Below are 22,558 nucleotides of genomic sequence, written 5' to 3'. Positions count from 1 at the left end.
GCTAGTTGTTGTTTTAACAAGCTCACATCGTCTTTCCATTGTTGATTTTCTTGTATTCTTGCTTGTAGTCGTCGAGCTATATTGGAAACCGCAATCATCGCCTGTGTACTAAGAGCCATAGTGTTATTAATAGCATCGATATCATTCTGATTACCAAAAACACTAGGACTCTCATTTATTGGAATAGCATGCGAATGCACTATTGGCAACCTCTCATTTGCCTGCATTACAAGCACTTCATGCATGTCAGAACCATTGATGGCTAAGGTAAAGAATGACAAGTTTTCACAGACCGTAAATAATTTTTTTCTCTAAGAACACTTGAAGATTTAGTATCTCTACATCTCATCTATGTCACTTTTTATACACTCCACCGATCCAATACTCGATGCATATCTGCTCAAATCTCTTATTTGTCAACCTTTTGGGCGCCGTTGCACCATTTTTCAAGAGATGCTACAAAATCCCCACAATGATCACGAAAAAACATAAGAACCATTATTATATTTTTGGTAAATCGGATTCTTTTCTCAAATGTGTTTGTTTGATTTTTGTTTTGGTCACTGAAAATTTTATTCTCTCTAAAACCTTCTTATCTTCATATTTTATTTTGATGATGTCAACGGGAGAGAAAAATATGATTTTGATTTGTTATGCATGTGCTACTTTAATTATCAAATATCTTATGCTGCAAAGTAATCAAATATTTTGTTAATTTTAATTTTGTGTCAAATCCATACATATATTGCCATCATAAAAAAAGGAGAGATTGTAAATCATATTGTTTGATTTTGATGATGTTATGGGATAAATTGCTATTTTTTTACTATACATATTTTATATTGTTTGATACAAACTATTATCTGCTTAAAATATATATTGTATGATAAAAATATTTTGAAAAATTTACTATTCACGTTTTGAAAAACTAGGCTGATCACTATTCATCTTTTGACAAATTTAATGGGTTATTTTCTTTTGACAAATTTGATATACTCACATGAGGTGGTAGGTTATTTTTTAAAAAAGTGTATTTAAAATCTCGTCAACAACTACAAAGATTATAAAAGATGTATATATTTTCATAGCTATTATAAATGTTATTTTAAATATACTTAAAGAGATTTTATTGTGCAATTAAATATTTTATTAGAAAAATTACTATGCAATTACTATACAATTTTTGATTGTTCGTTGTTTTGAAGGGAAAATTTAAACATTATTCATTTGTTAAAAAGTTGAAAAGTTGTATATACAATAGTGATCACTTATATTTTTAATGTTTTGTAAGCCATAAGCTTGGCATCTGACATAGAAATGAAAAAGGAAATGTTTATAGTATGCTTCATGCAAATTTTGAATATAAAGAAGAATGGTCTTATGCTCCATATGCTCAAACTACTAAGTCAAAAAGGAGGAGTGTGCCCACGTGATCCATGATGTCAGCAAGGAACATTCTATCTCCAACGAGTATATTTTTCTGCATAAATAAAAGTGTTTTGTACAAAGAAGAATCAAGAACTTGAAAAGAAAAAATTTGTGTGCCCCAAACTTTTGAGTGTATTTTATACTCTGCTATTTCACTTTCAGATCTAAGTGTTGTCTTTGTTCTTACACTTTCATATCTATTATTTTGTGAGAAAATTATTGTAAAAGAGGGTTAAAATACCTTTTATCTTTATTCATTATTTTGTGAGAGAATTTTGTAAGAGTGAGGCATTTATTGTTGAGTGAAGCTCAATAAATAAGAGTAAGACCTGTGTAAAATCCACAAGTTTGGTAAAACTTTGGTGGTGTATTGATTCATTTTGGTAGTGAATAAATTTTGAAGGAGGTTCCTTGGGGAGTAGACGTAGGCTCGGCGTGTCGAACCACTATAAATCTCAGTGTTTGATTTTCTCTCCCTATCTCTCTTACTTCTATATTAATAATTATTGTTTTATTTTTTTATTTGTTAAAATTTAAACAATGTGCTTATTATTTTTTTAATATTGTAATTTTTTTTAATAACCCAATTCACCTCATTCTTAGGTTGCCTACCTGGGATAACAGGTATGACAATTTTGCTTGTATCATCTGTATCAATAAAATATTAAATTAATTAATTAGTTAATTTTTATACGATACCTAAATAAAAAACTAATATAATAAATGAAAATGAAATCATACCATATCAACTTGAGACATCCCACTTGTGTGAAGATTTTTGACTTGCGTTAAACACCCCTGAACTTTATTGGAACATCTCATGATTATACCCCATTGAGATTGGATAGACACTTGTGTTCTTGACTGATCATTCTGAAGCAAGCAATAATTTTCGTAAATTCTCTCTCAAAAGTAAGCATATGATTGCAAATTGCCAACAATTAGGTCTTCACAAATGTGACACTAAGATTTACAAATTGCCACATCTTCATCAACGGTGAATGATTTTCCTCTGTTTATTTTTGATGAAGCTCCCATATTGATTGTGTAAATAAACTATAAAGAAAATAATTTTGGAGGTTTGTTGTGAAATGAAATTCAGATAAAGAGAGGAGAAAAGAAAAATAATATTTGAATTGTTTGCTGTGAAATGAAATTGAGATGAAGGGTTTCTATTTATAGGAATGCCAAATATTTCCATTTGAAGATAATAGTTGTTGAAGATGACCGTTTGAAGATAGCTGTTGTTTGTACTTATTTTTGTTTTTTGAGACAAACAGAGTACATCAACTCTTTTCACTTCCAAGAATGATTACCACCGTCCACGTACAAACCAACGGTTGAGATGATTTCTCTAGAATCATCCAACCTATTATCTTTACATTCATTCACCGTCTGCACTTTCCCTCTCTCTCTGACTCTGACTCTCTTCTTCCCTTTTCCTCATCCATCATCGAAACGCCCTATTTCTTTCTGTGTGTCTCTGTCTTCACTATTTTTCTTACTCTCTCACTTTCCTCTTCCCTTTTCCTCTTCCATCATGGAAACGTCTCTCTCTCTCTGTGGGTCTTTGAGCTCAAGAGCAGTATACTCTCCGATCTGTCATGGTGCTGTCTCTGATCTGTCTACTCTCTGATCTATCTCTAATCTGTCTCTCTCTTTCTCTGCCATCAAACCTCTCCGATCTGCCTTTCTCTCTCTTTGTTGTCAAATCTCTCCGATTTGTCTCCGATCTGACTCTCCCTCTCTGTTGTCAAACCTCTCCGACCTGCCTCCAATTTGTCTGTTTGTCTCTTTCTCGCTCTCTGGTCAAACCCCTCCAATCTCTCTCTTTCTCTCTGTGTCCTCAAACCAGTATACTCTCTAATCTCTCTCTCTCCTCTCAAACTGATCACCGAGTTCCGATCTCCAAAACCAATCTTCTCTTTCTCTATCCTCAAACTAGTCAACTGAAGAAGAAGCCCTTGAGGTCGATCCAGATATTTATTATCTAATTTCGTTTACGAAATTTATATAAATTTGTGAAATTGATTCTGAAATTTGATGTGTGATTTGTTTGTGTGATTCTAAAATTGATTTTGAAATTGAAATTTTTGTGATTTGTTTGTGTGGTTTTGAAATTTATTCTGAAATTTGTGTGATTGTAAAATTCTCAAATTTATTCTAAAATCGTGAAATTTATTCTGAAATTTATAGATTTATACTAAAATTTGTGAATTTGGCAACACCATTGAAATTTGGGTTTGATTATGAAATTTGGGAAGTTTTCTACTGTTTGAATTCTGTTTTTTCAACTGAATTTGAAGCGAAAAATCTGTTGATATTTGCTGATGTGGCATGTTTGGCAGTTACTATTCAACTTGTTAAATTTGAAAACAGAAATGGTGTCACGCCCTCAAAATAAACCCATTATATATATATATATAATTGACATGCATTATTTAAAGAAAACAATTTATTAATTCATTCATCAGAGTATTACTAAATAAAAGCATTACATGTAACATCGAATAAAATGCCCTGCAGGCTTACATCTTTCCAAGCCAACACTTGGATACAAAAAGATGAGTTCTAACTCAATACAAGAAAAGTCCTAGGCTTAGATGTTTACATGTACTAATAAATAAAGACAATTAACTAAAGATAGTCTTCAAAATCCAAGTCCCTTCCAAGCTAAGTCCTTGGAGGTAGCTTATCACCTGAACCTGAAAATGATGTTTCCATATAGGGTGAGCCACAGCCCAGTAGAAATATACTAAACCACATATAAGCAATGAATAAAGCAATAGCATTCAACAGATGGTTAACCAAGATAATCAATTACTCCATTTTACAGTCTCATGACACTATTGTCTAAGACACGTTTTACTTTCCAACTTTATCAACATGGCTCAGAACCTGGCCAAACTTACCACAGTGAATTAAATATATCATATTCACATTCCTCCAATATCAACAAACAAATGAGACTCAAGTTCAAAACAAAACACTTCATACTTCCAGTTTGATACACATTTTAGTGCTGTATCAATAAAACACTTCAATATAGATAAGCACACATAAAAGTGATGCTAATGGAGTCCATCCCCTATTTCCTCCCAAACAAAATCCGGTTTAGAGGTCCATCCCCTATCTTCTCCTAAACCGTGGAGTACATCCCCTATCTCCTCCCACACAAAACAAAGTATGTAAACACATAACATATACATCACACAATCAATACACATAATGTCTGTATTAATTCAACAGTCAAGATTAATGACTCAACTAATGTGATTAGTTTCAGTTATACCTAATCCACATGCATTGTCTACAACAATCATGACTATCCTCCACCGATAGCCCAAAACAGTTATTTCTAGACTTGGAAATAAATATATCAACAATTCCATAGGTGAGTGATTTAAATTATCCAACTACACCATTTAATCAATAAATTTCCCAATTCCCTTAAATTAATTATACAAATTAATTAATTAATACAACTAGGGTTTTTCCCAAAATTACCAAAGTATCCCCAACATATCAAAATACTAAAACTTAGAACAAAACTTATAAGATGGAGTAGGAAATCCCTACCTCGAAGAAATAGCCCCAAAAGAGAAGATGGAGATGAAAGCCCAAACTCCAAAGTGCTCCAAACTACCAACAATTCAGATTTAATGGAAGCCCTCGACCCACTCTATCTTTTTAATAAAGGATCTAAGGTAGAAACTCACTCTAAGTAGATCAATCCTAAGAGAGAAGGTGTGTAGAGGGAGAGAGAACTCGTACCTAGGGTTTTGGAATCTGAAAGGGAATGAAAAACTGATCTGAAACACGTTGCTGCCTATTTAAACCTGACAGGCTCGCTCGAGCGAAGACTTGGTCGCTCGAGCGACCAGACACAGAAAAGCTACGCTCGAGCCAAGAAAACCTTGCTCGAGCCAACAACCCAAAAGCTCGCTCGAGCGAAAGAAAACTCGATCGAGCGAAGAACTCAAACCCTCAGGTCTGTAATCAGACTCACGCTCGAGCGAAGGAACTATTGCTTGAGCGAAGAACGAACTAACTCGCTCAAGCGAAGAAAAGCTCGCTCGAGCCAAGAATGCAAAGCTACAGGTCCAAACCAGACGCAAACTCTCGCTCGAGCTACCAAACCCCGGTTCGAGCGAAGAACGAAAACAACATCTCGCTCGAGCGACAAACTCCTCGCTCGAGCGAAGATCCAAAATTCTGGACAGCAACACTTGGTTTCTAAACCCTACCAACCTGGAACAGACCTGCCCAAACACATCCTATAATTCCAAAAGAGAAAATAAGGGACAACAACAACAACAATTATACAATGACAGAATCTACGGAACCTAAGTCCGGATACAATAATCAAACGGGAAAAGACCGGGGTCGCTATAAATGGCATCTGTTATCTTTGGCAAATAGAATAACAGGCCATTGGAGACCTTTTTTTTGTCACTCTTATCAAATTATAACTTTGACAGGTTTTTTGAAAGTTCTATTGGAGATGTTCTTAGACATAGCAATAGTAGTAGCAATAACGGGTTATGAGAGAGTTAAGGATGCCAATGATAGTGACAAAAACGAAAAAATTATAAATGGAAAGAAGGAGAATTGAAAGGGATTGGAACTGACAAAAATAGAGTTGGCGACAACGAAAAAGGAAAAAGAAAAGGAAAAGGAAAAGGAAAACATAATTGGTATTATTCACCGGAAGAAAAAAAAGAAAAGAAAAGAAAAGATAGTTTGAGATTCTTTTGCAATTATTTATAATTCCAATGTTATTTCCTCAAAAATATTTTTATATTTATTTATTTATTTTAGTTATATAGTCCACTATTGGAGATACTGTAATTAGCTTATAGACCACTCCAAACTCGAAAAAAAATCTGAGTTGGTCTGGTCCGGTCCACAAAATGCACATCCACGCACCTCCCCTTACCATCTTCTGCTCATCCTTTACGCTTGCTTTTTTTATGTAGGGTTTCCGTTCCCACATCAATCTCTTCTCTCTCTCTCTCTCTCTCTCTCTCTACATTACCATGGCCGAAGAGGTACAGTACGCGGATTCAGCCACCAACAAGCGCAAGTACGACGACCAGACTCCTCCGCCGTCGTCGCGGCGGACCACTGGCTTTTCTGCTCCGATCTCCTCCCACTCGCCGGATTCCGCCAACGCTCTTCCTTCCTACAACACAGTCCCTCCGCCCGTCGACGATATCCAGCTCGCCAAGCAGCGCGCGCAGGAGATTGCTGCCCGCCTCTTCAACAACGCCGAAGCCAAGCGCCCTAGGGTTGAGAATGGCGCTTCTGCCTTTGATTCCAACGACAGTAAGGGTTTCTGCTCTGGTTCCCCCTTTGGTTGATTGTGATAGTTAAAACTCAATTGGATTGATTATATAGTATACACTAATGCCAATTTAGTTACTGATGAGTGTCCACTTTGGTTGATTTTGATTTTGATATTGATATTTCAAACTCATTTGACGAAAAAAATTTCATGGTTGGCGCTAGAAAGATGTGGGTGTAGATAAATTAAGAGAGAATAGGTTAAAATGGTTTGGTCAGATTCATATGCAGGGTGGACAAAAACTTAATGTACTGAATTTAACTGAGGATATAGCACTTGAGCTGAATGGAGAAAAACTATTCATATAGCTGACCCAACTTTATTGGTACGCAAGACTTGGTTTGGCTTGGTTTGATTTGGTGCTAGAAATATAGATTGAGTATAGTAATACAAAAAATCAGTCGTAGGATTGGTCACAGAATGTATATGAATGTACCAGAGTTTTCAGAGTGGGTCCCTCCACCAAATTCTGTAAAATCCTATCTATCCATATGTGTTTCTTTGTTTGATGTCTGTGTTTGTAGCCAAACTAAGAAATATATGGTGGCTTCATATGGTGCATTTGTACTTGCTTTTTGCTAATTGGTGCCATAAATATGTGGCTTCATAAGGTAGCATAATCCCAGATCCCTCCAGCTTCTGTAGGGTGCAAATTTTTTTGAAATTTTTTTTTGGGTCCATGCATTGTTCTATGGGGGTTGTATTGTGTTTGATTAATTGGTTCAATTTTTATGTTCCTTTTTTCTCTCGTCTTTTTACTGCTTTTTCTGTTGTCTTTGGGGCTGAATGCCTATTATTCGTTTGAAGTTAGTCCAAGTCTTTGGTTATGAGATTTATTAAATGCAGATGCTGGACAGAAGCCTATGTTTTCAAATGTGGCCCCCTCGTCAATGCCGGTTTCATATGGGTACCAGGGATCAAGCAAAAGGATTGATGTACCGAATGGCAGGGTTGGTGTGATTATTGGGAAAGGTGGAGAAACTATCAAGTATCTTCAGCTTCAATCTGGTGCTAAGATTCAAGTGACGAGGGATATGGATTCAGACCCGAATTCCCCAACTAGGATGGTTGAGCTTGTGGGGACTCCAGATCAAATAGCGAAGGCTGAGCAATTGATACACGACGTTCTTTCGGAGGTACTGTGGTACATTTGTAATGTAAATAAGGAAATGACTCCTTTCTTATTAGGTAATAGGTCTACAGGTTTTTGACCATATTGAATTTAGCACGGGAGAGAAAGAGGGTTAAGAAATAACCAATTAACTTATGCAGTTGTGATGCATCTTTAAAGTAATGCATTTAACTGATCTTTGTGCTAATATATATATATTTTTTATGTTTAAGTCAGGCTGAAGCAGGGGGTTCTGGAATAGTTTCTCGGAGGTTGACTGGACAACAATCTGACTCTGAGCAATTTGTAATGAAAATCCCGAACAACAAGGTAAATGAAAACCGTTATGGATGACTAGCTAATTATCTGATACAAAGAACTCCCTGGATACACCATGATTTGATGTCTATCTTTATTCAGGTTGGTCTGATAATTGGTAAAGGAGGTGAGACCATAAAAAGTATGCAAGGCAGGTCAGGAGCTCGTATTCAGGTCTGTTGTTGAATGTTACATATCCTTCTTTGCTTTGTTCTATTGTTGTCGATTTAGTCCTTTTAACCTCATGGTTTCTTTGCTTAATTTTGGTAGTGTTGATTTAGTTTCTTTTAGTCTCATGGCATAATTGTCTTGGAAAGTTTGGCATTATTTCCTTTTCTTTTTTCATGTAAAATATCTTGTATTGGTTCAATTTTGAATTTTTATACTTGATTATATGTTAATAGTTATTGCATTATGGCTTTTGACTACGCTGTTTGTTTAATTCCATCTAGGTGATTCCTTTGCACCTTCCCCCAGGTGACCCATCAACAGAGAGGACATTACAGATAGATGGGACCAGTGAACAGATTGAGGCTGCAAAACAGTTAGTCAGTGAAGTAACCAGTGAGGTATGCTTGATTGTTGCAAAATCTTGCAGATTCGGTCTAATCAACACTAAGCTTGCACTTTAATTAGAAATAGTCAATTATAGTTGTAGTGAGTAACCGGGTAGTTGAGATATCATTACACTGAATTGCTGCATTCCTGTCTTTTTACTTTGTTATCACGAACATGGGGAATCCGCTTAGACGTCATTTCAGGATGCACATATTAGATTCCTTCTGTTTAAGAAGGCCATAATAGGATTGGTGATGCTATAATTTGCTAATTAGGATTTTGAAATTGTTATGAATTTAATTACATGATGTTCTGCTGAAGCATCTGTTCAGATCTATTTATTTGTTGATGACAATTCTCAATCCAAGTATTCTGTCTGAGCAATTTCTTCAAGTGATATCTTAGAAGTGACAGCATATTTTAAAATGGGCACCGATACTCGTATTGTGCAGATACAGCATATGATCTTTATCACAGGGTAAAAGGGTTTTATATTGAAGTTTGGGTGATTTTTGTTTCAAGAAATTTCCTTTTTTTTTTTTTTTTTTTTTCCCCTTTTCCCGTCTTTTTGGTTGTTTTACCATTTTATGTACAGATACTGGTCAATTTCCTTGTAAGGTTATAGCATGGAGGTCTCCATATTGCTTTTCTACATCATATTTCTGTTAGTGAATTGCAATATTCCTATGTTCTTACCCCTGTTGAATATAGTGAAGCAGTTTTGGGTCATCTGAGGCGCTTAATAATCTGGTTTTTAAAAATATTAGCTTTCTTTAGTCAATTTCCCTTCAGGGCTTCTTATTTTTATTATGATATTGGCTTTTTCTTTGATACTCCTATCACTTCCATGAAACTTTGCATTTGTTTTCCTCAAAGACTATATTGAGGTAGTGTGGAATCTTTGGAACTTCTTCATATAATTTCTGGCTTGCTTGGTTGCAGTTCTCAATTTTCATATTTTCATGTACTAGAATACTAGGGAATGCTAAATATCTTTCTGCTATATAAAGCACTGATGGTTGCTGCTATTGGTGGGCTATTTTAACCGAATAGGCACATATATGTTCTAATACCTAAACTTTTGTTTCTCTTTTTATTTCTAGTGTTTGTATCATTGATTTACAAATCTAGCTTTAGTATATTGTTTTTTTGTATGTCTGCTTTGATGGATATTGGCAAGTTTTGCAATATTTGTGCTCTGTTTTTGTGTACCTGAACTTGTAAACTAAGAGAAGCTATTCTTTTGTTTGTTGTTGAATTAGATTCTAGCTAATTAATTTTAATACTCTTTAGCTTGTGGCCACTGCATGGTAGTGCTGTATGATATATATCTTTTGGTGTATATGTGGTGCTCCTTATTTGTTTCCCAGAAGTGGTGGACATCATCGTGGTGCTTTATCAGATCAGATTTCCATAGTCATTATTTCACATGTTGTAAAGTTAACTTTCCTTGATTTCTAAGAGCTTATTTCCTTTGGGTCTATATTCCCGTAAATAGTTATTTGGTTATTTGCAAATCCTTATGGTTGTATATAAATATATATAGTTGTCAATTGGTTTTCTTCTCTATATTCGTTTGATATGCTGAAGGTTGCAGAAGGATATGTTTATGTCTTGGTTGGTTGAGGAGTATTTCCCGTGTATCAAAATGACCAAGGATGGAGGTATTGAGCTTCTATTGATGCTTATTCCTTGATGGGAGAGATTTCGTTACCTCTGAATTGGGTCTTCTGCGTCTTTCTAGTTGTGAAATAAGACCTGGTAGCACAGTAATTTGTACTGTTATGTACCTATCTGTTTTCTCGATGGTTGGAGTTGTCTTTTGTAGACTCTGCAGGATCATTGCACTTGTCACCAACACAGGTTCATTTCTACTTGAAGTTGGTTTTCATAAATATATTGGCTGGGGTATAAAATTGAGAGTATGTCAGGAGCAATTTTTGGTTTTGAATTGTCAATCTTTCAAGGTGGTGATAATTATTGATCTTTAAGATGTGCATAGCTATGTTGATTCCTTGGATATTGGATATATAAGGCAGGTTTTACATTATTCTTTTCCAACTAGGCAATTGGGGCCTATATAAGAGTGAATGCTATTGAGGATGTATCTGAATCAAGTATCTATGGCCATGCTGTTGAATGTTTCAAGTGAATAACTATCGGGATTGTCAATTGTTGTAGCCTCATGTGCTTCTTTGATGTGTATCTCATTACTGATACTGTTGCTGGGAACTATTGTAGGGTTAGTGGGTATTGGAGTATTGGTGACACCAACATGGAATCCTTAGTAGTATTGGTGTTTCCTCGGCATTGTTTTGGTATGGTTCTAAACATTATTTTTGGATAATAATTTATACCATTAGCAGAGGCAAGTTCGGGGCTTACGTTTGTTGGATATTTAACTGATTGTTTTGAGAGTGGATCATGAGTGAGTGTTCAGGATAATTTATTTATTGTATTTTTAAAAATGTTATATATGTCTGCTGGGCATTTCATAGAGATAACTTGAGCATTTAAGTTCCCATTTCTGCTTACATATTCACACACACACGCGCGTGCACAAAAAAAAGGAAGATTCTATCCATATCTATTTGGGTCTATTTTCTATGGTTTTATTTGATTTTGAGATTGGTGAGATTATGAATTTTTTTTTTTGCTTTTTTATGTTATTTGTAATGATTTGAATAATCTTTTATTGCTTCCCTCATGGTGGAACAAGCTTCAAGTTCTACTCATGCTAGTGCTGTAAATACTGACTATTGAATTTTAAACTGGTTATAAAGCTTATAATTTTATTTTTTAAGCTTGAACGGTACTGTTATTTCTTGGCTCTGTGAAAAATTGTTCGTCTGTCTTTTCAATTTTTTTTTGGAAGTGATCTGATTTTTGTTCGTCTGTCTTTTCAATTATTTTTTTTGGAAGTGATCTGATTTTTGGGAAATGCTATAATACAACCCCCCCCCCCCCTCCCCCCCCCAAAAAAAAGTGTATCATATGCCCTAGTTATGACCTTTTGTGGTCTTCGGTTATGTTAGTTATGACTCGGTTATGACTCATTGTGGTATTAGTTGTGACTTAGTTATGACCTATTGTGACTATTATTTTGGTTATGATCGAAGAGGTCTTTGGTTATGCCTCAATTGGTGTTTGGTTATGATCTAGTGTGGTCCTGTTGGTTGATTAAAAGTGGTTTGGTTGACACAATGTGATATCAACGTCACAAAATGTCTTTATTTGTAAATGTTACACTCCTTTTTTAAGGTGTGTAGTGTAGAATCTTCCCTGTTTTACAGTTATTTTATTTTGGACTGCATCTGCAATTTCTGTTTGCTCACAATAATTTAATCCTCTCCTAAAATATCATACCAGTCACTACTGGAACGTTAAGTTTTGGAAGGCTCAAGGATTTTGAGATTTTTGCCTGTCTCACTTTTCATTTGATATTTTGTAGTTATGCATGCCTATTACATCACTTTGTCACCCAGGTTACCTGCACCACGTAATTGATTTTTCTGGTCGCCATCAATTGATGAATTTTGAGATGTTAGCCTGTCATGAACTATGAAACAGCAGTGTACTGTATTTATTTATTATTTTTTTTATGAGCCCCTTTCTAGCTTATAATATTCTTATATTACTTTTGTGTTAGGCTTATTCTGTTAACTCATCATAATCCTGAAAGCACGTATTCTTGTGTGGAATCTTAAGTGAATTTAATTTAGATTGATGGATGGGTACTTTGTATGGAGTTGAAATTGGTCTTGCTTAAATTTTGAAGGCGGTTTATTTTAGAGCTTGTGTCTGCTTGCTTATGTTTATGTTTATGTTCCCATGTACTCAATTCTTCAGTAGCGCAGTATTATCTATTATTTTCAGTAGTTTCTTCACTTTGCTGGATCAGCTACATATTACATTGAGCTTCTGTTCATTGTACAATGCATCAACTGAATGCTCAGCAAGATATATCTTGGTGTAGCAAGTCTGCTATAAAACCCGTTGCCTCTTCATGGCAATGGGGTTTGTGTTATCTCTTCTTTTATGTGAAAACCTGTATAGTTCTTGCAATTTCTTTTTGTACCCATTCGCTTCAAATAGGAAGAGGATGAGCTTCTGCAGGAGTTGCTCAATAACACAATCAACCAGTCCGGTATGTAGGCGCCCAAACCCCTCTTGATAATATACATGTATCCTTCTTTAGTGATAATAATCTGACCCATGTGTGCTTGTCATGTTAATTCATAGGCAAGTTCCTTCCTCATTATGCATAAGTAATTTGTATTCTATTTTTGTGCCTGCCTGTATTTTACAGCATATGCTCTGTCTGGTTTACATGGTTCATATGAAATAAATTTTTTTTGCAGAATCGGCCTAGAAATCCAGCAATGACTGGAGGATATTCTCAGCAAGGTTACCAAGCACGACCTCCGACTAGCTGGGCTCCGCCTGGTGCTCCGATGCAGCAACCTGGTTATGGTTACGTGCAGCCCGGCACATATCCTGGTCCATCACCACAGTACAACACATCTCAGCCACCATACCCTGGGTATCCTCCTCAACCAACATCAGGTGGTTATGCCACTGGCTGGGATCAGACAACTGGTGCACCAAATCAGCAGACCTCTCAGGGAGGTGGTTATGATTACTATAGCCAGCAGGCTCAGCAGCAGCAAGCCCCTGGTGGTCCCTCAGCCCCAGCTGATAATACGAGTTACGGTTACAGTCAGCCACCGGCTTCTGGCTATAATGCACAGGGGCAAGGTTATGCTCAGGATGGCTATGGTGGGTATACTTCAACCACTCCACAACCTGGATATGGTCAGCCCCAGCCAAACCCTATTCAGGGGTATGATCAGCAAGGTTATACTTCAGCTCCTGGTTATGGTAATGTGACTAACCCAACCTCAGAGAGTCATACACCTTCCTACGGAGGAGCTCCGGGGGATACCAGCCAAGTGCCTCCACCAGTCCAGTCGACTGCAATGGGCCAACAAGGATACAACACAACTCAGCAGCCTAGCCCTAGCCCTGCTAATTATCCACCTCAAGGATCTACTCAGCCAGGCTACGGAGTGGCCACTTCCCAACCTGGTTATGCGACTCAACCACCTTCTGGATATGGTCCCAGCTATGCTCAGAAACCACCAGCCAATCAATCAGCTTATGGGCAGCCCCAACAGTCACCGAGTGCCCAAGGAGGCTATGTTCAGCCTGGATATACTCATTCTCAGCCCCCACCTGCTCAACCAGATTCTGGTGCCCAGCGGGCTCCACCTTCCGGTTATGCTACTGCAACGGCACAACCAGGGTATGGTGCACCACCTTATGGTACAGCTCCAGTGACTCAGCCAGGGTATGGGCAGCCACCATATAACAACAGCTCTTATGGAGGTGGTTATTCTCAGCCTCCAGCCTATACTGCTGATGGCAATGGAGGGGGAAATGCTCGTGGGACCTATGATGCAGCACCAACTTCTCAGGTTGTTCAGCCTAGTGGGGTTACCAAAGCTTCGCCCAAGAGTTGATGTGTGGTAAGTGATGAATTATTGGTGTTTATGTGTTACGCTTTTTAACTGGTTTTGTAGTTTGCATTAGTCCTGTACAATTTCTGGATGATTTTGAGTTCCCTGCAACAGATGTTAATTGTTTGTCTTGTTTGGATATACTTTGGCTGTTCTTAACGATCTCTCTTCTGCATTGCTTTATTTGAAGTTGGATGATATCATTGGTTCTTTTGCCTTTCCTGTGTTTAACTTGTATGAGAATTCAAACAAAAGAATGATGACATCAAGTGGTTTGGAATTTTTTATCCAAATTGTTAAAATAGGGGGCAACTTCATTGGTTGAATAGCGCACTGTGATGTGTTGGTATTTGCGCATACATTTTAAATCTAGTATGGCAACTTGGTCCTTGACACTTGTGACCAGATGGAATCAATCCGAGTCCCACAATTTGGAACATCCTCGTATGGTTCCACTTGTTTTGGCATTACTTTGTTTCTATTGCTTCTTTTGGTGGGATGATTGACCTAGTTTAGTTAGAACTACAGGATTCTCAAACACCAAACGAATTGACTGTAGGCGTGTCTGGTGGGTTGATTTGCCCAAAGTATGTTGTGGTGTCTGGTGGTTGATTTGCAAATTCACCCCTCTCAGCATCTGACTATTTGGATTATGGCTTCTTACCGAATGGTGGGACATGCTTTTATCAAGTGAGGGGCTGCTAAGTCCCATCTCTAGCCAGGGTAGGCTCCTTGCCTTCCTCGTTCTTGGTAAGATTAGATCTCTTTCATTTTCTTTGAATGGGTGGTTGATATATGCTATTTGAGCTTGTAAGCAAGCACTTTATTTCAATGAAGCTGGAGATCTTTTCAATTCAATGAACCTGTGCCTTATTTTAATCTAATTTATTTTTTTCACAAAGCCTACACAAAGGAGTTCATAGGATAAATCGTTTAGATTATAAGTAAAATTTGTGATTGTTTTAAGAACCCAATTATATTATACTATCTAATCCACTCTAGTGGAAAATTTTAATTAGACTATAAACTAATTTGTCTTTATTATCTCAAGGCAAATCGTTTCCTTTCTTCCTCTTTACCCTCGCACTTGCACCCCAATCAATTTACTTATCGACCTTGTGCTTGTTTGATTTATTGGAACGAGTTAAAATAGATTTGAAGTCAACATGTCTATTCTTTTGTTTGATTTATTAAAAAAAAATTATGAAAAATGAATTGCAATTGAATTTATTTTAGTGAACCAAATAATATCTTACTATCAATAATAATAAAAAGTTTTTAATTGGAGAAATAATTAATGGATTCCCAAAATTATTTTTAAGGCAGATATAATTGTTGATATCTTTGTGATTAAAATTATTTTATTTTTTGAATGATCAAGTCTATTTCAACGCCACCATCCTCAATCAATTTGCTAAAGAGGTTCAAGGTCCTAAATGACCTTGTTCTATTTTACCTTGATCGATCAACCAATCATTTTATAGACGTTGGTTCCTGAACTTGGCTTGACTCGAGCTAAACTCGAGTCTATATTTATATACCCAAGTTTAGCATAAAATAAATAAATTTGAAAAAAACTCCAAATTTTCACTGGCATGGCCGTATATTGTTTAATAAATATAATTTTGTCACATTTTTTTAGATAGTATAATTTGTGACATTTTAAAATAAAAATAATAATATTTTAATAATTTGTGTGCCGCTTTAATTTATTCGAACAACATCTCTACTGATTCAATCCAACAAATTTTGTTGGTGGGTTGCTAATAAATCAAGCGGAGCTTTGGGATATTCAAGCTTAGGTCACTAAAAATTAATCAAAATTATAAAATGGGTTGAACTTGGCTTATCGATTACTTAAGTACGTGACAAATTTGAGTTTAACTTAACTTAACTCGATTACGTAAATAAGTTCAATTCGAACCTGAAAAGTAAAATCAAACCAAAATTAATATGTATATTACAAGAAAAGAAGAAGATAATTATAAGCAAAATATAAAAGAATGTTCGTATAATTGATAATTTCATCAATCAATTATGTTATTTTGCACAAACACCTAACGTAAACAATAAAATAAAATAATATAAGAAAAGGGTGACTGTGATTTCAATATTATTCGGGGGATTAGCGTAATTTAACCATTTATTACAGAGGAAATTATATTTCAGTGCATGTTTTTAAAAAAAATAAAAATAAAAATAAAAGTACAAATACAAATCAATAATAAATTTTTTCAACACCACTTAAAATTTTTTCCTTTATTATACAACTGTGAGAAAAGCACACAAAACCCTACTCTCTCTCTCTCTCCCTCTCTCGCATCACGAACAGAAATACAAGCATACCAAGGAGATTAAAAAACAAGGTTTTAAGCTCATCCCTATCATTTTTCTATGATAATCTATTCATATATATAGATGTATATGTATATCTACATTGGACTATGCATACGGGTAAAGCTTCGTTTGAGAAAAATCGTTTATGGTGTGGTGTGATCTGGGATAGTCTTCGTTTGATTGAGTCTATTAGGTTTATAGAGGTCTTCTTTGTGTTTGTATATATGCATATATAATAGATTTTCGTTTCTGGCTTCGGTATATATAAATTGTATGAATTTCAGTGTAGATTTTCATGTATTACACTCTGTTCTGCTAGAATTTTATGTATCTCAAAAGAGTTAAAAAGGGTGTTTTTATTTTTATTTTTTATTTATAAAATGGTTTGATCGATTAAAGATTGCTGGTTAACAAACAGTTTGTTTGGTGTTGAAATTTGTTGATTATTCTATGGAGGGCCAAGATTCTATAATTAAAATTAAAACCCACTCTAATCAACCCACAAAATGTCTTGTACACTATTTAACAAATATTTCAAATACATACTTGAAAGGCAGTGATAGGGTATCCCAATTTGAGTTTCATTCAATTTAACAGTCTATGTTTAGATTTGGAATTTGTTTGTGGATGGCATGTCATATCTGATGTGTCTATGCCAAAGAATGGTATATGGTATACGTGTGAGTAGGGAATGGAAGTGCTTGTAGATGGTTGATGTAGTTTTGGGAAATGTGTTAGAGTTGTCGTGCTTAAAATGTTTAATTTGGTATGATAGGCGAGGAAATTATGGCGTCAAAGTTGAATCTATTGCAATCAAAGGCAGCTGAAATCTCAAAGTTTGCGGTCAAGAATGGATGTACTTACTACAAGCAACTGTTGGAGCAGAACAAGCAATACATCCAGGATCCACCTACTGTGGAGAAATGCCAGAGTTTGGCAAATCAACTGTTTTACACGCGACTTGCCAGGTTGCCCCACTTACTCCAAATGACGATTCAATTTATCTGTTTTGACATTTTAAATTTTGAATTCTGTTACTGGAATTATCACATCAATTGGTGAGGTTCCTTTTTGGGGGGCTGTGGATGTAGAATATAAAAGTCTCATGTCTTGTTAGTCCATATAGATTCCTGGTTTCACATATCTCCAAATATTGGGGAGCAAATTTTTTTGAATCGTCTAGCTACTTTCTGTGTGTTTTTCTTGAAATTTTGCAAAGGCTAAATTGTCAAAGTTTGGGCTACTTTGTGCTTTGTTTTGTATTTCAAACTTGAAGATTTTGTTTTCTAGAGTTTCAGTTGTACGACTTGTCTTGCTTGCACTCCTTGATAATTTTAAATTTTATAGCTAAGAAATACCAACACTTCGAAGAAGGTGGCATGTTTGCATCCAACACTCACACTCACACTCACACTCACACTCACACTCACACTCATTAGACAATTCTTGACACATGTTGGACACACGTCCAAATGTGTCTTGTTGTTTTTATTTTTTATTTTTAGACCTAGACATGCTTCGAACACTTGGGAGAGACATATCAATTGTTTAGGCCACATGAAACACATTATAACTATGAATAAAATAATTTAGGATACAATTAGGGGTGTTCACGGGTCGAGTCGGCTCGGTTTTAGTCCTAAACCACTACTCGACTCGACCAGTTCGGGTTTCAGAAAATGGGACTTGAATTCGACCGTGAACTTGTTGAAGCCGACAAGAATCGGGTGTCTCTTTAACGGTCGATATTCGATTCGGGCATCAAATATCCAACCCCAGTTTCCAGAGTCTCTCTTCCTTTACCAAACACACCTAAAGCATAAAGAAGACAGATTAAGGAACAAAAAGTTCCAGAGAGGACGTTGGGGAGGGAGATGGGCAAAGGAGGTTGAGGATTGAGAAGAGCGGCCTTGGAAAGTGAAGGGAGATTAGAGAGGGAATGAAGGAGAAAGGGGTGGAAGTGGGATAGAGATGAGGTTGATGAGAGAGAGAGAGAGGGGTTAGATATCAATGCTCATTTTGAGCTCTTCAATCTTCATTTTATCAAGCATGATCACCATTTGTCCCAATTAATCGCTGCTGATCACGGCCCATGTTGCTGTAGATTTTCTCTTTGAAACTCTCTATCACAGCTTCAAATTATTGTTTCACCATCTGCTTGCCTATTTGTGAATAAAGAGTAGGGTTGTCAAGAGAGAGAACAAATGCTATTTGTTTGATCTTGGAATTGGAAAAAGAAAATATGTTTGTGAAGAAAGAGAAAACCCCAACATGATTTGATAGATCTGATGATTCACATGGGTTGTTTTCAACTATTAGTGATAAAACAATAAGGTGATAAATTTAAAAAGTCTAGAATTAATAAAAAGCTGCCAACTATTTTTAGTGATAAGGTTGTAATATTGAATATGAATAGAATGAAGCCACGTATGTACTACATAAAGCTCGGTCGGATCGGTTTAGGCGGTTGCGTTTTCCTTCCATCCGTTCACCAACCGTAACATGGTGATTTTAAATTATTTGCAACCGTTGCCGACCGCATATGCTGATGAAGCCGACCGTGACACTCCGGTTCTGCTCGGTTCGGTTGAGTTGATCGGGCCAATCGGTTTTTTGAACACCCCTAGATACAATGATAAAAGAAAGACAATGTATAGTTTTATATCTATTGATTCTTCTTTCTTTAAACTTTAGGAATTAGTATTATGTTGCATATTTTTATTATTGTTAAATGAAATATTCACATATATGACATGCCATAGTTATACTAAACTATGAATTTTGCACGTGTCCCTTTGTGTCGTGTCATATATTTTTTGAAAATTGTTAGTGTCACTCAAGGTTTTAAAAAACAGTTGCAACCATTACGTACGTGATTGAGATTCACAGGTGTGTCAGCTGTAGAGGCTGCCGTAGCGGTCCGTAACAGCCGTAACGGCCTATTACGCACCATTACGTAACGGTTCCAAACTGTTTCTTTCGAAAAAACAGAAAAAAAAAGCTGAAAATGGGGGAAGAGGGATAGAGAGAAGAAGGAAGATAAAAGAGAGAAAATGGAGGAGTAAGAGATAGAGAAAGAAGAGAGAAGAGAGATGATGAAAAACATGTTATTGATTTGTTGAAACTGTAAAACTTATGCTATTTTATTCCGCTGCTATCACTAAACCATTTTGTTTGTGTGTCTATCTATATAACCAAACCAAGCCTTAAGTCCCATCAAATGGGGTCGGCTACATGAATCCTTCTTCTCCACGCGACCCTATCAAAGGCCATTTCATTAGTGTGTCTATCTATATATTGTTTGAAAATAATAATAATAATAATAAGTGTGATCATTATCTATTTGGCTTGGTTAAAATATATATATATATATATATTTAGGCTTTTATTTATTCTCTTACTTTTGTTATTGTTTATCTTATATATGATAGTTAGTGATTGATTTTTTGTATAATATAAAGTCATTAATTATTAAAATAAAATGTAAAAAACTCAGTTTATAGTGATTTAAAAATATGAAATATATTGGATCATACTTAAAAATTTACAAAAATTGATCAATATTTATTTTTAACCCAATAAATATGATCATGGAAAAAAAATATGCGTATCGGTAAGTTTTTTTCAAATTGTGCGAAAAATAAAAAATTCACGGTTCCGGTTATCGCAACCGTTACACTATGGCCTTTACACCCCGCAACCGCAACCGCAACCGCAACCGCGTCACCGCCACCGTTACGGCGACCGCAACCGCTTTTCAGAACCTTGGTGTCATGTATCCATGTTCATATCATGTCGTGTGTCCGTGTCCATATCCGTGTCCGTATCATGTTGCGCCGCGTGTCATTGCCTATGTTCATGTCCATGTCCATGTTTCTTAGGTTAACATGGGTTGAGTTTACTTATGCATTTACAACATCAAAATTTAGGACCAAACTTAAAGAAACATAATGGTATGCTCAATTACATAACTTAGACTTGGACATTGGGATAGTGGAGATGAGAACTATCTATTATACCTAGTTGAATAACCTATCAATTATGAGGTTGTCAGAAGCAAGAAGCACCACTTTTCTACATTTGGTTAAATAATTGATGCTATTCCAAGAAATTTTCAAACTCACATTCTCCGTAGGCTGCAAACGTGTTATAAATTTGCTAAGGCTATGAAGTTCACCAATTGACAAACAAGCTGGGTCATGACACTCATTATTCAAATGGCTCTTTTTTCTTTTTGTCCAATAAGATAATGGTTACTATGTACAGACTTGGTATACTCCTGTTTGAAGATTAATAGGTTTTAGAGGTAAAGAGAAGATTGATAAGAGAAAATTATGGTGAGGATGCAAACACTAGTGTTTGGGTTTTCTGGTCTGTTTGTCTATGGAATTTACACTGAACTGATCATTGATGTGTATGGGATAATTGTGTGCTTCTGTGTCATTTTTTCGCTCAAATAAATAAAACAAAGAGGGGATTTTGAAAAATCTTGAGATTATCATTGATATATGTTTTCTTGTCCACTGTTATTTTTGGTACAGTAACATGAATTCTTTGTTTAGTGTTCTCTTCTGAAGTGGAAACTGTTGATGTTTAATATTTTCTCCAGATTTGGATCCAAATCTCTTTGACGTCTTATATACCAGATCAATTTATATTTGCCAATAATCTTTTCTTTTGACAATGAATCAGTTAATTTATATCTATATTAATAAGAGTATCCTTCTACAAAACTGTAATTTGGATTTCAGAGTCTCCAGACTTTGAGGTGTTCGTATTCTTTTGAGTTCTACTTCATTTATTTCATTTGTCAATACCAGTTCTATTAATTACTTTAATTTCTTCTTTCTTGAACCTAGTTTTCCTCTTATATGGTTTTGTGTTGAAACCCTGGTTTTTCATGCACTATTTTGTTGAAACTGGATCTTTTTCAACATTTCATAAAAGGTTGTGCCACATGAAATGATCTCTAAAAAAATAATGACACAAATGATAATGCAAAGCTGATTAATAGCTGACTGCTTACTTGGAACAGCATTCCTGGTCGTTACGAAGCATTATGGAAGGAACTTGATTGTGTCAAGCAACTGTTCAAGAACAGGCAGGAGCTGAAGACTGAGGATGCTGGTATCATTGCTCTTTTTGGGCTAGAGTGCTTTGCCTGGTTTTGTGCTGGTGAGATTGTAGGACGAGGGTTTACAATTACTGGTTACCATGTCTAAGTGGCTTGAGAAAATTTGCTTTAGGTGTTCAACTGCTGAGCTTCTCAAAATTGAATTTATTTCTTTCTATTCCTTTCTATCAGCTATTCAGTCATCGACCATGCCATATGAACTATTGTTTGAGAGCAACTTAGAAACTTGTAAGTAGCAAGTTTATTTGCATCAATAATCTAAAATTTTGGTCTTGCAGCATTTTTCTCCTTCCCTTTTACTGCTAAACTCATTAGTATTTGTTCTGCAAAACTGAGCATTGAATTGAAAGGTTGTTTGCAAATCTCTCTCTCTTCATATTTCTGTTATGTAATTACTTCCTTTTGCTCCATTTGGTAGGATCGGCTTTGTTAATTCCTCCATTTAGTGATGTCTATCCCAATAATTTAGATTAGGATGCTAGAGATATTGATGCTATTGCTTTATATAAACTTGGAAAAGGAGAAGGAAGAGGTGTAACACTACTATGCACTCCGGCTCTTGCTTGCAACACCTCGGCTTTCCTGATACATGTGGCTTGTGGGTGATTGTAGGGATTTATGCTTTAAAAAAAATTAACACACACAAATGTCGTGTGTACTGGGGACCGAGCGTAAATTTTAAGGTCTTATGTGTTCAACTCTTGCTTGCAACACATTGGCTGGCCTGATACTTGTATGCCTATATCTGGGCTTTAACCTTCATAGTAGATGGGATCATGGTACATATTTCTCACTATATGCAAATA

The 22,558-nt window shown here is 35.8% G+C and overlaps 2 protein-coding genes across 3 annotated transcripts; both read left to right on the top strand.

Moving 5' to 3' along the window:
- The first annotated feature begins 6,051 nt into the window (after window positions 1-6,051).
- LOC114257870 (uncharacterized) lies at window positions 6,052-14,440 on the top strand. The gene is made up of 6 exons (XM_028197691.2): window positions 6,052-6,756; window positions 7,622-7,911; window positions 8,124-8,216; window positions 8,307-8,378; window positions 8,657-8,773; window positions 13,124-14,440. Exons 1-6 carry the CDS (start codon window positions 6,468-6,470, stop codon window positions 14,282-14,284), a joined length of 2,022 nt encoding a protein of 673 aa, XP_028053492.2. The 5' UTR covers window positions 6,052-6,467; the 3' UTR covers window positions 14,285-14,440.
- A 374-nt stretch (window positions 14,441-14,814) lies between these two features.
- Window positions 14,815-22,032, top strand: LOC114257871 (uncharacterized). Of its 2 annotated transcripts, none has more exons than XM_028197692.2 (3): window positions 14,815-15,031; window positions 17,394-17,586; window positions 21,654-22,032. In XM_028197692.2, the coding sequence occupies exons 1-3, from the start codon at window positions 14,959-14,961 to the stop codon at window positions 21,838-21,840; spliced, it is 453 nt and encodes a 150-aa protein (XP_028053493.2). In that variant the 5' UTR covers window positions 14,815-14,958; the 3' UTR covers window positions 21,841-22,032. The 2 variants fall into 2 exon arrangements, with proteins under 2 accessions (XP_028053493.2, XP_028053494.2); XM_028197693.2 differs by lacking the exon at window positions 14,815-15,031 and adding an exon at window positions 16,518-16,647.
- Window positions 22,033-22,558: the final 526 nt, after the last annotated feature.

The sequence above is a fragment of the Camellia sinensis genome, chromosome 11, assembly GCF_055761805.1.
Source record: "Camellia sinensis isolate YWXY chromosome 11, ASM5576180v1, whole genome shotgun sequence".
NCBI classification, from domain to species: Eukaryota; Viridiplantae; Streptophyta; class Magnoliopsida; order Ericales; family Theaceae; genus Camellia; species Camellia sinensis.
Note: the sequence above shows the minus strand (reverse complement) of the source record. Positions and strands in the feature narration are given on the sequence as shown.